Raw genomic sequence first — 15768 nt, forward strand, 5'->3', positions numbered from 1 at the left:
GTGTCAGGATGTGGTGGGCACTGCTGAGTGTGCCTAGTAGCCTGTCCCCCATACAGGGAGCCTCCCTGCAGCAGGGCGCGCACGTCTCGGCACCAATGCCCCACATGAACGGGGATGCCAGTAAGGAGGGAGGGAGGGAGGAACAGGAGGGTAGATGGAGGGGTAGGGGGTGTGTGGGTGGATGATAATGGATGAGTCTGGACATGGGGAGGGAAGGATGGAGGGACGGATGGATGGACAGGTGGGCAGAGGGATGGAGGGATGGGTGGGTGGGTGGATGGACGGACGGATGGATGGGTTGATGGACAGGTGGGCAGACGGATGGGTGGTGGGTGGATGGACGGAGGGACGGACGGATGAATGGGTTGATGGACAGGTGGGCGACGGATGGGTGGGTGGGTGGATGGACGGACGGACGGACGGATGAATGGGTTGATGGACAGGTGGGCAGACGGATGGGTGGTGGGTGGATGGACGGACGGTTGGATGGGTTGATGGACAGGTGGGCAGATGGATGGGTGGTGGGTGGATGGACGGACGGACGGACGGATGAATGGGTTGATGGACAGGTGGGCGACGGATGGGTGGATGGACGGAAGGACGGACGGATGGATGGGTTGATGGACAGGTGGGCAGACGGATGGGTGGTGGGTGGACGGACAGACAGGCGGGCAGAGGGATGGAGGGAGGGGTGGGTGGGAGGAGGGTAAACGGGTGAATGTGAAGACAAAGAGCGGATGGGTGACTGAATGGAGGGGACGACAGACACTGACGTGACAAAATTACACTACAAAAACCCACAAGAAAACAAATGCTCCAGATGAGTATTCAGCCACCTGTTGCCGTGCCGACACAAACATCCCCCGTCCCGGTAAATAACAACCATGACTAAGGGCCGCCACTCGGACCGGTATTTCCGGAAGTTAAAGGGCCGCTCGGCCGCCTGAGGACCGGGAGATCCTGCTCCGCTCCGGGAAGCCGCGAGCCCAGTCCAGCTCCTCCCTCCCTAGCGCAAGCGGAGACGGGAGGGGAAGCCCGAGCTGCACAGGACTTGCCGTGAGCCGCAGCCTGGCCTCCGGGGACACACGCTCTCAGGGTCTGCGAGGTCAGGCTTCCTTCGACCGCACTTCGGAGGGAAGAGCTCTTCCTGCCCCAGGGCCACAGAAGCTTTATTTTCATGACCCGAGAGCTCCGGTCGGCACCGCGCACAGACCCAGCTTCTGCTCCCCCGGAGGTGCCGGAGCTCTGTGCTTCCTGTCCCAAGCCCTGAGCCACTTGTCAGCCCTAGAGCCCTGCCAGAGCGCCGCTTCCACGGCTGGGCGGGCCGGGACTCGGTGGTCACGGGGGGTTCCCGGATCCTTGCAGGCGCTGTCCATGTGCCATAAACTTCACGCTTTTTAAGGGTCTGGGTTTGGTCTAGAAAACTGCATTTCTAGAATGCACTGAAAATTATGTTTCGTGGCACTTCCTGTCTAAATCCCAAGTCACCTCCTCGATCAAAGTAAACGCACAAAGTAACAGAAGAGCGGCGGCTGGGAGCCCGAGGCCCGCACCCAGCGGGAGGAACCCGGGCGATCACCAGCACCCCAGATCCCTCCTTCCGGGGCCTGCAGGGGACAGTCCCTCCCCGCACTCTGCTGGCGCCGCCCCCCAGTTCAGTACAAATTCAATAAAACAAGTTTCCACGGTAAACCCATCTACCGGGCCGGGCTGCGTCAGCACATTCCCAGGGCCTACCCTTCCGCATCCTCGGAACGCCCCCCAGAGGGGGAAACCGAGGCTTTGGGGGTAAATGAGCTCACCCTGGAAAGGCGGTACCAGGATCTCAGCTCTGGGCACACCCCGGGCCTGCCACAGGTTCCCCCGGGCCTCACTGGACACTCGTCCTTCCTCACCTGCCAGCCCCGAGGTCAGCCCCCAGCGTCGCACACCCCGCTCTCCGTGCCGTGGTCACTCCGCTGTCCGAGCGCAGCGCGTGGGAAACTGGGCGCCACCTGCTTCATTTCCATGCCCAGCACCTCCCTGGGAGTGCCTCCCACAGTGACTTCCCTAGGACACTTCTAAGTAACTAAAAACCAGGACTTCGAAGTCGCTCACGTGTTTGGGGTTTTCGTGTTCTGCAGGGACCTGCCTTGGTCCTAGCCCCTCCCAGAAACCAGGGCCAGACTGAGAAGGTCTCCCAGGGGTGAGTGGGGCTGTGGTGTCCACACTGGGGGGAGGGGTCCCCTCCCTCATCCTCAGGTGCCGGCGTCTCTATGCACAATACCGGAGCACACACTCAATCCTCAGGATTTGGGGGCTCCATATTGGGAATTTTCCCACTCGCTAACATCCATCTGTGACCCTAAAAATCAATCCTCGTGGAGCTCTGGCGGTGATTCAGGGACAAGTGGGGAGCAGTGGACAGCCTGGGCTGCCGACGCTCACACTCCCTTCGGCCAGGGAGCAAGGGGACCCTCCCTGCTTCTTCTAGCTCAGGCAGTACACAGGCTCCTACTCACCAGCCGGTGAGCGCTAAGCTGTCTGCGTTTCTGTGCTAAATTCTGGTGACTTTGCAGCTTAAAACTGTCCCCAAGCATGGTGCTGGTGTCTAGTGCCTGACTTCGAGACACCCTCACGTGTCTCAGGAAAAATCGGGCACAAGATGAGCTTTACTCAGGCTCGAGCTCCCGGTTTATCAACTAGAAGTCTGCATTAAATCAGGTGTCTTTAAACAGAACACACACAGAAGGTCATCTACTGATCGGGTGATGAAAGCGGTCTGAGCAGGGGATCCCAGGAACCTTGGCCCATCTGTCCCCCGGACCGACACTTTGGTGCTCACGAATCCAGGATCTGCGGTGTCTTCACAAATGGGACCGCCAGCAAGAGTCAACCATCCATCTCTCCTCCCACAGCCGAGCGCCAGGACCGTGCGGCTCCTCCCAGGGCAGGCTCTCGGGTGACCGTCAGTCCAGGAGAAAGCCAACTATGCGCAGAGACCAACCCAGAATTCCATACCAGGCCACAGACAGAAGCTGTCAGGAGCCCAAATACAGCAGACCCGGTCCACAGAAGCCCAGTGATGGAGACAAATCTGTGACTGGTTCCGCTTTCAGGGCAAACTGAGATCAAAGTCTTCAGAGAGACGACAATTCGTAATGACTAACGTGTCCTTCCTGAGCAAACACAGGTGCGTGCATCCCGTTTCCACAGTGCAGGCAGCAGAGAGGGGCCCCGCTTCCCACCGACCACAGCAACAAGCCACGTGCCTCTTCAGACTCACCTCGACCTCACTGGATTAGCTCAGTGGCAGGTGTGGGATCGACCTCGGCTAACGGAGGACAGCCGTCCTCAGGAAAGGTGTCCGGGAAAGAAACAGACCAGGAAAAGCTCACCATGTGCTGACCAGAGCCCTTGGTGCAGACCAAGACTTCGCAGATTACAGAAACGTGCCCTAAAGTAACCAACACACACAGACAGTGGCATTTGGGAGAAACTGTGTAAAGAAGCAGAAAGGTGGAAACAAAGTAACAAACCATAAAAATGTAGTTCAATAAAACTGGCGACTTTAAGCAAATAAATGTTACATGGCTGTTAACAATGATGGTACAGACCTTTAATTATGGAATAAGCACAGAGCCCCAATGTGTCCCAAGACTTAGAACATGCCACGTGCACTACAGAGGACAGGAACTGGGTCCCAATCTTTGTAGATGACAGGTATATGGTTGGACAGACGGATGGGTAGATAAATGTCATGGATAGATAACAGAGATAGATGGGCAGATAGACGGATAAAATGATGGACTGAGAGAGAGATGGATACACAAAGAGTTGGGTAGATAAGAGATGGATAAACGGATGGATGGATGATATGGATAGGTACATAGATGGGTAGATGGACGGACAAACGGATGGATAGGTGGACAGATGGAAGGAAAGAAGGATGGATGGATGGATGGACAGACGGACAGATGGATGAATGGATGGATGGGTGGATGGAAGGAAGGAAGGAAGGAAGGATGGATGGACCGATGGATGATAGAAGGATGGATGGACGGACAGACAGACAGATGGATGGGTGGATGGAAGGAAGGATGGATGGATGGATGGACGGATAGCAGATGGATGATATGGACAGGCACACAGATGGGTAGATATGGGCAGATGGACGGATGGATGGATGGGAGGAAAGACGGATGAAGACAGACGGCTGACACAGACAGGCACACAGATGACAGACAGAAGGTCTGGGTAGACTGACGCAGGTGGGCAGACGGCAAACACGGAGATGGGATGTGCACACACAGACACACGCACATGCCCGTGCGCACCCACACACAAGTGAATGGGGACGTACGCCCCGATCTGTAAGTTTCCTAGAAGGTAAGAACACGAGTGATCTGTTGTGCTGTGTTCATCTGTTCCTTCATGTTTTTCTACTATGAACGTGTGCACCTTGCAAGACATACTCCCAAAATGTCGTAGGAAGAGGAAGCTGGATGGTGTGGTTAGCGGGCAAGAGGACAGGTCTCCCGCCTCCCCTGCTACGTCTGGTGGCGCGAGCGTGGCTCACCTTCCTTCAGGCAGTGGGGGCTCCGTGCCCGGGGGTGGGGGGCCAACAGTGAGGAGCAGATGAGGCCGCCTGAGACCCAAGGCCGCGTGGCAGGCGTCCAGAGCTCTTCCAAGTTCACTCACAACTACAGGGTCGCGGGACGCACAAGGTAGAGCCGGGGTCCCGCGGGGAGGGGCGCACACCTTCTCGGCCAGCGTTCGTCCCTGGCCCTCAGAATCAGTGCTCAGCCGGGATCGCCGCCAACCCCTCTCTGCCACGCACGGGGAAGCCTACAGTGAAGCCGCCAGCTTACAGGAGCCTGGCTGAGGTGTGGGTGCCCATGGGTGGTCCTACAGATCCACCCGGGCAACTCTCTACACGGGAAAAGTAAACTGTTAGAAGAAGCGGGGCCGTCTCCCCGCGGTGGCATCTGCGCAGCCCAGAGCCAGCGCGAAGCGAGGCGGGGGTCACGGTGTCCTGAGAAGAGTGGCCAGCAGCCGCCTGGTCCCCAGCAGACCTCGGTGAGAAGAGGGGCGAGAGGTCCGAGCCACTCGGGGTACAGGGACAGCAGCGGACGTGGTGGAGGGCACAGGACGCAGGGCTTGACCAGGACCGCGGTCATCACGGACGACCGAGTGCAGCCCAGCCACCACCCACACTCAGGAGACGCCCGCATTGCCCTGGCCCTCTCCGGCACGGACTGATCGGCGTCCCCAGGCTGGGGCAGCGGACGGCAGCCACCACGCCAGGCCTTGCCCAGGATCTCAAACCCTCCCCTGCTGGGACAGCATAGAGCAGGGTGGAAGGGGGACAGAGCAACCGGATGGCCTGGCTCCCCGAGTCCTGTTGCGGCCAACACCTTCTTCAGGAGTCGGACTGTAAATAAGTACCCAGGCTGGGCACGGCTACTCGCTCTGCCTCTGCAGTCGGAGGCCGCCCGTATAAGCCTCAGCGGAGGGCCGTGGTCCTCTCTGGTCCGGACCATCTGCCCATGAGGGGCAGCTGTCCCACGGCCCGGCGTGCGGGCCTCTGGCTTGGAGCAGAACCTGCAAGGGCAGCCGCCCACCCAGGAGCACCCGCACTGCGGGGGTTTGAGAGGAGGACAAGCCGGCGTGGCGGCAGCCCACGGGATCAGCGAGTGTTCCTGACGGCGGCTGCGGTCACACCGCCCGGACCCACAGAAGGGCGCTCCAGAGGCAGAAGGGAGACGGCAGGGGAACAGGTTCTAATTCTCTTTAAATCTCGACTTGGGCACGGGAACGCAGTGGGTATTTCCTTCTGACTTTTACTTTTTAAGACACGCTGTTGCAGAAGAATTTAAAGTTTGTTGTTTGTTTTTTAATTAGAAACAAAAATGAGTGGGGGCTCACACTGAACACGATGGAGTAGCAGGGGCCGGCCTTGCTCTCCTGTCCGAAGCGACCAAAAAACTCCCAAAACACAGGAAACAAGTGTTGTGCGGACAGCACAGATCCGTCAACAAAGGCCAGGATCCCCGAGACGACACCAGCACCCCAGGTCACCGCACAGGAGCAGGGACGATGCGGTGTATGTGGTGAGGCCCCCGCAGGAATCCGCAGGGTGCCGCCCAGACACGCGCGCAGACACAGGACAAGGTCCAAAGTGTAAGAAAGGAAGTAACAAAGGTCACAGGAGAAACTAATAAAACAGAAAACAAGAGAGAAACCAGGGAATCCCAGTGTGAGGTTTCTGCAAAGTTCCGCGGAACTGACCAAGCTCAGGAAGCTGAAGCTGCCCCTCTGTCTGCTGATGAGCCGGAGGAGCAGCGTCCGGGGAGTCCTGGCGGGGGGAGGGGGACAGCGAGGAGCACGAGCGCCGTGGGAGGCACCGGCCCCCCCGCAGCTCCTTCAGGAAGGAACTCGGCCCCCAGCGGCCAGGAAGGGCCTTGCAGTCCTGCAAAGACAGCCGGAGCCTAAGCTCTGCCAAACACAGAAAGAGTCCAAACCAGTTCTGCCCACAGTCCCCCCGGATATGGGAAGGAAGGCCTGTTCCGAACGCATCCTCAGAGAAGAGACTGACCCTGATGTGCCCAAACCAGACACAGCCATTCCAGGAAGAGTACAAAGACCAGCATCCGCTCCGTGAAAGCCAACCCAGCAACCTCAGTGAGGCCAACGGGGCAGGGAGGGGGCAGGGAGGGGGCAGGGAACTCTCCGGGGCCAGGGAGTTTCCCTACCCTGACGGTGCTGTGGGCTTCACAGGAAAAGGACCAGGTCAAAACTCAGCACTTTGAATAGGTACACCTTTCACAATGTTAATTGTGCCTCAACAAGTCTTTTCTTCTTAAGCAAAAATTCACCTGGACAAAGGTCAGAAAAGGGCCTAATCACTAAGCTTCACTAATCACTAAGCTTCCTCTGCAGACCCAACACAGAACAAAAGCCGGGATGAACCTCTGAGCTCCCAGGCTCCTGAGACCGGCTCCGCCAACTCCTCCGCCCACCCCGGCCTGGGCTTCCAACCTGGAAGACACCTGACCCCACCTTCCCGGGCCGAGGATCCCCTGGCAACCAGATCCGGAACCCCACGGAAAAAGGGGGCCCAAGAAAATCCTACAGAGGGACAGGGTGCCTGGGACGCGGCGGGGGTCTACTCGCTCTTTCTTCGCCAGGGACCTGCCGCGGAAGCTCTGTGCCCCCGGCTGTGGAGGGACAGAACAGCAGATTCCAGAGCAAAGACATGAGTCAGGAGATGAAGGATGTCGGCCAGCCAGGCGATGGGGTCTCCCAAGGGAACGCGGGAAGCTCTTCCTTAACTTCGTGTCTGTCTGGATTGACGGCACACCAGGAACGTATCTGTTTCAACGGAACCTCAGCGATCCCGTCCGGCGCCGTCCCAGGATTCACCCTCGAGGCTGCTGGCGGACGGGACACGCATGGAGAGAAGCCCAGGGGCACGGGAGGAGAAAGCACAACTTGTGTTTTTCAAAATTAACTTCAAGACAAAATCTAAACCATCGGAATGATCAATTTGAAGATTTTAAGCTGTCGGTAAGATAATCGTCCACACCAGTAAAGCCCCGCTCACATCTGGGGATGGACATGGGGTCCACACATGTGGGGTTCGGCACATGGAGTCCGGGAGACCAGCCCCCTCGCAGCCCTGCCCCTGGACGGCTGCCCCGTAGGCATCTGCCCGTTTCTTCCTGCTGCGACACCCGGGGGGAGGCCCAGCATCTCCCATCAGAAAGAGAAAACGCCCGGGCCAGGGGGCACCTGCCCTGCCCAAACCAAACTTCTACCGGCTTTTCTGTGAGGAGATCCGTTTTACCTACGGGGAATTTCTCTGCTTCTGCAGACACGTGTCATGCTGAAGCCTCACTCTCTGCAGATGACAGCCCTTGGGTCTGCCCAACACGCCCTTGTAGGGACGCCTGTGTCCCCTGCGGGCCGTGGGCCCTCACCCCCTCCCGAGGGCGTGGCTGGCAGAATAGACTCGTCCGGGCTCTGGAACAACTCCGAGCACTTGTGCCTGGACATCGAGTCGGCCATGCGGCATCCAGGCCGTTGGAGGGAAGCCCACAGCAGCCGGGCATCTCTACGGAGGGAAACTGAGTCCCGGGGCCGGGCAGAGAAGGTGAAACAGGACCGGCGCGCGGAGCCGAGCTGCAGGGACCGACGAGCCTTTTCCACCCCTTCCCTCGATGGGGTGAAAACACGGAGGACGGAGCCGGCTCTGCAAACACCCAAACCGCACACAAGCCACTCCCTGAGGGCAAACGCCGCACAGGGCCGGAGGGGAAGTCCCTCAGAGTTTCCCCTGAAGGCAGAACAGTTTCCTCCTCGGACCACGGCACAGGGGCCACCCAGCAAGCGACGGCGGCAGCCGCCCATGCGCAGGGACCCCAGGAGCCGTCCGCCATGCAGGGAGTGGGTCCGCCACCGTTCTGGGAAGACAGATCACCAGTACCTTGTATTTTCACAGAGTCTAGAGCGCTCGTCAAACACATCCGAGCTGCGATCAACAAGACTCAGACTTCATCCTCACAGCATTACGCGGAAAATCAGGAACCTGTTCCAAATAAGCCAAAGGCTCGAACATCAGCACAGCTCCCAAGGGTCCTGCAGAGCCCAGAGGAGCCCCACAGACTGGCTTCCTAGGGTTCAGGCCAGCCTCCCCAGGCGCTGAGAGCATCCCCAGAGGGCAGGGTCAGCAGTGAGGCGCTTCCTATGAGCCGACAGCATGGAAGCGCACAGAGAAGAGCAGCGGGAGGGACCCCACCCCACCGCCCACCCCCGCCTCCCAGCCCACAGATGCATCTCTGCTGAATTCCCATGAGACTCCTTTGCGCAAAGAGAAGTTGGTGGGAAGGGAGTCTCCTGACAGCCCAGTCTGGGGAGCTCCAGGGAGGTGGGTGACTGTCAGGGGTTGGGGGGCGGGGGTTGCTCATCTACAGGGGACAGGGACTGAGGGACAAGAGAGGGCTGCTATGCGCCACCATCCCCAGAGGCACCCGTGGAATACTGGGGTCCCCACCCACGGAGCAGGAGCACTGGGGTCCCCAGGTGCACAGTGCTGGGGTCCCTCCTAGCAGCTTCCCGAGGAGCCACCAGGCCAGCCTTGCACCAGCTGCCCCTCTTCCCCTGCCAGCAGGCCTGCGCTCTCCAGGGCTCCAGGGGACCACGTGTGCCCCGGGGTGGGACTGAACACAGGCACAGATCCCAAACCCAGCCGCTGATCAGCAAGCTGAGGCTGCAGAACGGGGCAGCTGTCTGGCGGGCAGACACCCCCCCCCCCCGGCCTACTTTGGGGCTGGGCTGGGCTGCGCCCCAGGGCTTCCTGTCACATGGATGGTGGTCTGGCGTGGCCTGCGGAGTCTGATGGATGTCAGCTTTGGAGTCCATTCCCATGACCTCACAATGGAGGCTACAGGGGAAGAAAGGGGTTGGGGGAGGGCGAGCAGAGTGGAGGGCACGAGGCCAGAACCCCAGAGGAGGGCCAGAAGGGCAGAAATGTCATACTGCTTTAGTCCTCGCTTTTTAATGATCATGGGGACGAGCTTCTACTGCGGTGCTCAGCAGACTAGAACATTCCAAACCGAGCAGTATTTCTACAGAAGTGCAGCCGCTGGTGGGGGAAGAGGTCCTGGAGGTGGCAGAGAAGGGGGCCTGCGGACCAGAGGGGCACACCGCAGGCCCAGGCTCCAGACCACAGCGGGGCCAGTGCGGCTCATTCTAGAACACCAGCCAATGCCGCCAGTGGGCATGAGCTGGGGCCAAACCAGTCTGGAATCCCAGAGCAGCCACAAACCAGGATTTCTGAAGCCCCGGCCAGGGACGAACCTCAACTGCCCCGGGAAGTGACCGGCTCGAACACACACCCAGAGGGCGCGGGAACTCAGACCAGTGGCTCCGACTCCATCTTTCTCCATCTTTCTCGGGGCTGGTGGCGCCAACAGGGAGGTCTTGAAAACAAAGGGACAATACAGGGTCACATGGTCCAGCTAATTCGGGGGTCAGGTTCTGTCTTTATCTTCTTATTTTTTTTTTCTTTTTAAAGATTTTATTTATTTATTTGACAGAGAGAGATCACAAGCAGGCAGAGGCAGGCAGAGAGAGAGGAGGAAGCAGGCTCCCCACTGAGCGGAGAGCCCGATGCGGGGCTCGATCCCAGGACCCTGAGATCATGACCTGAGCCGAAGGCAGCAGCCCAACCCACTGAGCCACCCAGGCGCCCCATCTTCTTATTTTTAAGTTCCCAATTTCTACCAAATCATTTCTTTAAAAATAGGAAAAAAAAATCATGGTGTATGAGAGCAGAGATCTGGGAGACAAGCCACAAGGGAAAATTAAATATTTCTGCAAGAGCAGTCTGTCACGTGACAGCACCTACCAGGCCCCCACCCGCACCTACGGAACTGGGCCACATTCCTCTTCATGTCCTGTGTCCCTGCCAGGTGCTCCTGTCTGGACTGTCCCCTCAGTTTCCCAAAGCCTGTGCCCCCACCATGACTATCCTGGCTCCTGTGACCTCTCTCCAGGGTCCAGTGACCTGCAAAATGTCCCCCCAGGGAACCTATCACAGCGGGACTGGGCCGCAGCCGGGTCCCGGGGTCTCCACTGGCAGCCTCTTCCGGACCTCGGTTTGCAGAGCGGCAAAGTGGGTGTGCTCATTTCACCAATAATCTGTGCAAGTGGCTTCCTTGTGCAAGGGACTTGGTCGGCACAGCCTGCGTTTGGTCTGCCTCAGGACTCCATGAGACTAAGCAAGGTCTTTTCAAATCATTTCTGGGGACGCCTGGGTGGCTCAGCAGGTTAAGTTTCTGCCTTTGGCTCAGGTCATGATCCCAGAGTCCTGGGATGGAGCCCCACATTGAGCCCAGCATCGGGCTCTCTGTTCAGCGGGGAACCTGCTTCCCTTCCTCTCTCTCTGCCTGCCTCTCTGCCTGCTTGTGATCTCTGTCAAATAAGTAAATAAAATCTTTAAAAAAACAAAACATCTCTGAAACTACAACATCCGTGCAGACAGAAGGGAAAGTTTATGCCAATGAAAGCAGTCTGGAAACCCTGCAGGCTCACCACGAGGTCACTTTGTCACTTTCAGGGCTTGCCCTGGGCTATTTTAGAAACAGGTGAGGTCTCTGTGGCCAGTTGCCCCAGGCGGTAGGCCCAAGACCCCTTTTGGTTCTGCAACCCTGTATCTTAGAGTTGGGCTTTTTTTAAAAGCAATTAAGATGTGGCGGCAAAGCCCAGCACCGGCCAGATGTGAACAGCGGCTTCGGGGTCCAGCTTTCTACCGCGACCCAGGGAGGAAATGCTCCCTGTCCGGACAACCCCCGCTGCGCCGCCCGCTGGGCTGCCCCCGTGGAGGCCGGGCCGCACAGACCCTCCGGAAGGGGACCCAGTCTCTCCGTGGAAGAACAGCGGGGCTGGCTCCCGCCAGAGACCCCGCGGCCGCGGCGGCACGGTCGGCGGCCAGGAGCGCGGCGCCCGGACTGGCTCTCACAGTTCAACGCCCTCCGCCCACTTCCTATAGTTCGTCACGATTTTACAACTTTTGCAGGCTCTTGGGCGGTGCCAAAAGGAGTCCGGCTCGGCCAAGAAAAGTGGAAACTATTTTTGGCATCCAGAAGGGCAGCTGCAGGACGCGGACACCGCCGGCGCCCGCCTCTACAGATCTGGAGAGCCCCTCGCCAGGGGCGCGTCCGGAACCCTGGAGGCTGCGCTAGGCCCGCGCCGAGGCCGAGGGTCGCGGTCGGCCTCGGGGGAGGGGGCGTTACGGGGAGGGACGAGGTCCGCACGGTGTCTGCGCCGCGCAGAGGCCAAGTGCGCGACACTTTGTACCCACTTGAGCGCCAAGTGGCGGCGAGTGCGGCAGCCCCGCGAGAGGCGCGCCCCGGCGGAAACGCGCCCGAACCCGCGGCGCACACCTGAGCCGCCCCGGAACTCGCAGACCCGCACCGCGGCGGCCGCTCGCTGGGGCACCGTCCAAGTCCGCGGGACGCGCGCCCCTCGAGCCGGGGACACCCGGGCAGGAGGCTCTCCGCGCCCAGCGGATGCGGGGGAAAGGGCGCCGCCACGGGTCCCTGAGGGTCCGCGAGGGAAGGTCCCCCAAAGAGGGGACGCGGCTATCGCGGTCCTGGAGGACGGCGAGGCGTGGGGGTGCACCCATCTGCAGCGGGACCGAGAGAGGCCGCAGAGGGGAGAAGGGGGCGCGGAGAAGGGAAACCAACAGGAGAGGGAAGCGGGGAGGGGAGGCGCGGAGGAGGGGACGGGGAGGAGGAGGGGAAGGGGACTGGGAGGAGGAGGGGACCCGTACACCGCGTTCGGGCAGGGCGGGGACGGAGAGGGGCGGGAGCGGGAGAGCTGGGCGCCAAGGGGGCGCGGACACACAGGGAGGGGGCCGGGCGGGGGCGGAGAGCTGGACTCTGGGGCGGCCCCCGCAGCTCCCCCGTCCCGCCGGGGACTCCGAGCTGCTAACAAAGGAAGCTCCGGAGGCCGCGCGCCCCGCGCTCAGGTCCGCCCTCCGCGCCCGGGCCAAGGCGGACAAAGGCCCGAGGGCCACTGCTCGGCCCCAAACCCGTAGCTCTGCCTACCCGCTCTGGTCCCCCGCCGGGTCCCCCCCGACCCCGGCCCCGCGCCCCGCCGCACTCACAGGATGGAGGTCTGCGGCGCCACGGCGGGCACGGCCTCCAGCAGCAGATGCATGCAGCGCACGGTGGTGCGGAAGCACAGGCAGCGGCTCGGACAGCCGGCGCCCGACTTCGGGGCGACCGTGGCCAGCGCCCCCCAGCCGCAGCAGAGCACGAGCGCCAGCAGGCAGCTGCGCGCGGGGCCCGCGGGGCGCACGGCCATGGCGCTGGGCGCGCGACGCTCGGACGAGAGAGGACCGGCAGGGCCTGGCGCGACCCTGCGGGCTCTGGACTGCGCCCGCCCGCACGGCCCACGTCCCAGCTGTGCGCTGGGGGCGGGGGGGGGGGGCGCCAGCTGTGCACATGCGCGCGGCTCCTCCCTTCTCACCCTCCCCGAGGGCCGGGGCGGGGCGGGGCGGGACCTCAGGCCCGGCGTGAAGCGGCAGCGACCCGGTCCCTGCTCAGGGCCGCCCGGCAGCGGTCTCTGGAGGCTCCCTGGTGCAGAGGGTCGCAGGGGCCCCCGGGGACAAATCCGGGTCCGCACTTGGGAGCTGGGGGCCTCGGCCATCTCGCCTAGCTAGCTGCGCTCTCCACATGTGTGCAGAGAGAGGGTCGGGGTTTTGTTGATGGTGGTTTTTTTTTTTTTTTTTTTTTTTTTTTTTTTTTTGGTCGTTGTTTTGTAGAAGCGGTTCAAGTGCTCACTTTGTTCCAGGCACAGTTCCAAGGGGCCTCACACTCTCTCTCTCTCTCCCTCTGTCTCGCTCCTGCGCTTTACCTCTCCCTCTCCCTCTCTCAGTCTCTCTTATCCCTCTCCGTCTATCAACCTCCCTTCCGCTCGCTCTGAACACACACAAGGGGCGACAGGACTGAAGCCGGCCCGTTGGCCCCTGCTTGTGCCCTGAGACACGCTTTCTGCCCCTGCTGGCCCCGGGCACTGTTTGGAGCACAGAGGACATTGGCTGGGCCAGGTGGACCTTGCTCAGAGCCCTTTAGCTCCCTCCCTGGAGGACACACCCAGAGGAGAGCCCTGAACCCACCCCAAGTGGGACTTGGGTGGCTCCGCCAGCAGTCGGGACGAGCTATGGAAAGGAGGGACACCGAGTCACACACGTTCACATCTGCAATTTTGTTCTGAAGCTCTGCGCGTTATCCACTGAGTCTCACAAGAACCCAATTCCTGCGTCTGACAGATGAGGGTCGTCACCGAGAACCAGTGTCCAGCTGCAGCCCGGGTCTGCGACGTGTCCACTGTGCGGCCCTCTAACCCAGGTGCGCAGCAGGGTGTCGGGCTGAGACAGGTGAGCGGCCAGGCTCTTTCCTGGGGATGGGTGAGCCGTGCCTACGTGACACACGGTTTTCAGCGTCCCCATTTGGGGGCAGCTGAACTGCTGTCCTGAGGCTTCTGTGCGTGTCTTCGAGGCCACTGTCCCCACGACCACGTGGAGCAACTTTCCTGGTCACCTAAGGACCAGCATAAGCCATCCCAGGGTGCCGTATACTAAGCGGTCGCACGCGCCCCCCGATGGGCACTCCTGCCTCCTCGTGCTGCGCCGCCATCTACGTGCCCCCACCTGAACGCCCGCCCAAGAATTTCAAGCTAACCACGTCAGCAACGTGAAACTTGACTCTCCCTGAAAGTGTGTTTTTCCTCCTGAATCACGAATTCAGTCCTCCAAACCGCTTTCCCCAAAACTCCAACCTGGAAGTTGTCCCCACCCTCGTCCTCGGCCCACTTTGTGGAGCCATGAGTTCCAGTCCCGGGTGCTGCTCCTTGCCCGAGCCCTCCCGCTCTCCCGACCTCACTGACCTCGCTTTCCTCAACCGCTGACCGCCCCCCCCCACAGCCCCCATCACCACGGATCCTACCTCCTGGGGACCCTGTCTTCTGGGCCTGCTGGCCCATCCTCCCTGCAGGGGACAGACTATGTCACAGTGCTGACCCCTCTCCTTCCCAGTCCAGACTTCGGATGTAAGTGGGCGAAGGCCGCGGCTCACACAACAGCTTTGGCACCCGGTGTGCGGGACGTCCAACGCACCCTGTGCGCCCTGTGAGCTTCTCCCTCCCGTAGCTCGGTCCCCGCCCGCTGTGGGGTTAACTGTACGGGGTCCGGCAGGGCTCCTGCCCGCGGGCTTTGACCAACGGCCGATCTAGGTGTGGTGCTGCCGGGATTTTGCACATGGGATGAACGTCAGTTCACATCTGTGCTCTGTTGCCTTGATGTCCCGATTACCCACCACCATGTGGCTGGGCTTCACCTCGTCGGTTTAAGGTCCTAAGAATAAAAACGGGGGGTTCCCAGAGAAGACATCCTGCCTCCAAACCTCGGCCTCGACCCCTTCCTGGGTGTCTGGTCTGATCGAGCGGGTTCCCTAAAGCCCATCGTCCATCTGTCTCTCCTCCTTCCTTCCTTCCTTCCTTCCATCTTCCTACTGTGCCATTCTTCTGGAGGCCCCGAAGGACAGCCCTTTGCAGATCGCTGGCTGGGGAGGTGTGGGGGTGCCATCCCCCACACTAAGGAAGCTCCTCTGGTGGGCTAAGCTCACTTCCCGGGGCTTAGGGCCCTCGTTTCCTGCTCCTGCCCTCTAGAGGCCCAGGGGAGCCTCATGCCCCAGGCTCCTGACCTGCCCCAGAATGTCTGAGGACTTCAAAGCCACTTAAAGGTCCCAGTGGCCCAGGACCCAGGTGAGAGAGCCCCGTTTCACTTTGTTGGCGACTTTGCAAGTCCTATTATCTGGACCAAAGCCTGCTGTCTCTGTGCTATTGCTGACCCGGAGTCGCTCTGGCATCCGTACCGAGAAGGCAAGACGAGGAGTGAGGAGCCCCTGTGTCAGCCTCAGCCCCTGGATTCTTCGAACACCGTCTTTCTGGCATCTCCCGGCAACCCTGGAGAAAGTGCAAGCTCTGTGCCACCTGTGAGAATCAGGAGGGCTTGGAGCTCATCCGGGGAGGGAAGTGGCTCCGCATTCAGGTGGTGCCGGGCCCTGCGGGGGCCACCTCTGCAGCCACTGCACAGTGCTGGGGCCCCTCCGAGTCCTCTGTTGGGTGGCTGCGCTCCACCCCAGTCCCCCCTGTTCTCTGAAGAGTCGGCTGGGGCCACCTGGAGCCTGACGCCTGGCAGTTTGGGAAGCTGAACCATCC

General features: G+C 60.7%; 1 protein-coding gene across 1 annotated transcript in view; it reads right to left on the reverse strand.

The window, feature by feature from the left end:
• PXDN (peroxidasin) overlaps positions 1–12968 on the reverse strand; it is a 69648-nt gene extending 56680 nt beyond the window's left edge. Inside the window, 1 exon segment of the mRNA XM_047744274.1 lies at positions 12653–12968. Coding sequence (XP_047600230.1) covers positions 12653–12852 — 200 coding nt within the window. The 5' untranslated portion in view covers positions 12853–12968.
• Positions 12969–15768: the final 2800 nt, after the last annotated feature.

Source organism: Lutra lutra, chromosome 9 (assembly GCF_902655055.1).
Source record: "Lutra lutra chromosome 9, mLutLut1.2, whole genome shotgun sequence".
NCBI classification, from domain to species: Eukaryota; Metazoa; Chordata; class Mammalia; order Carnivora; family Mustelidae; genus Lutra; species Lutra lutra.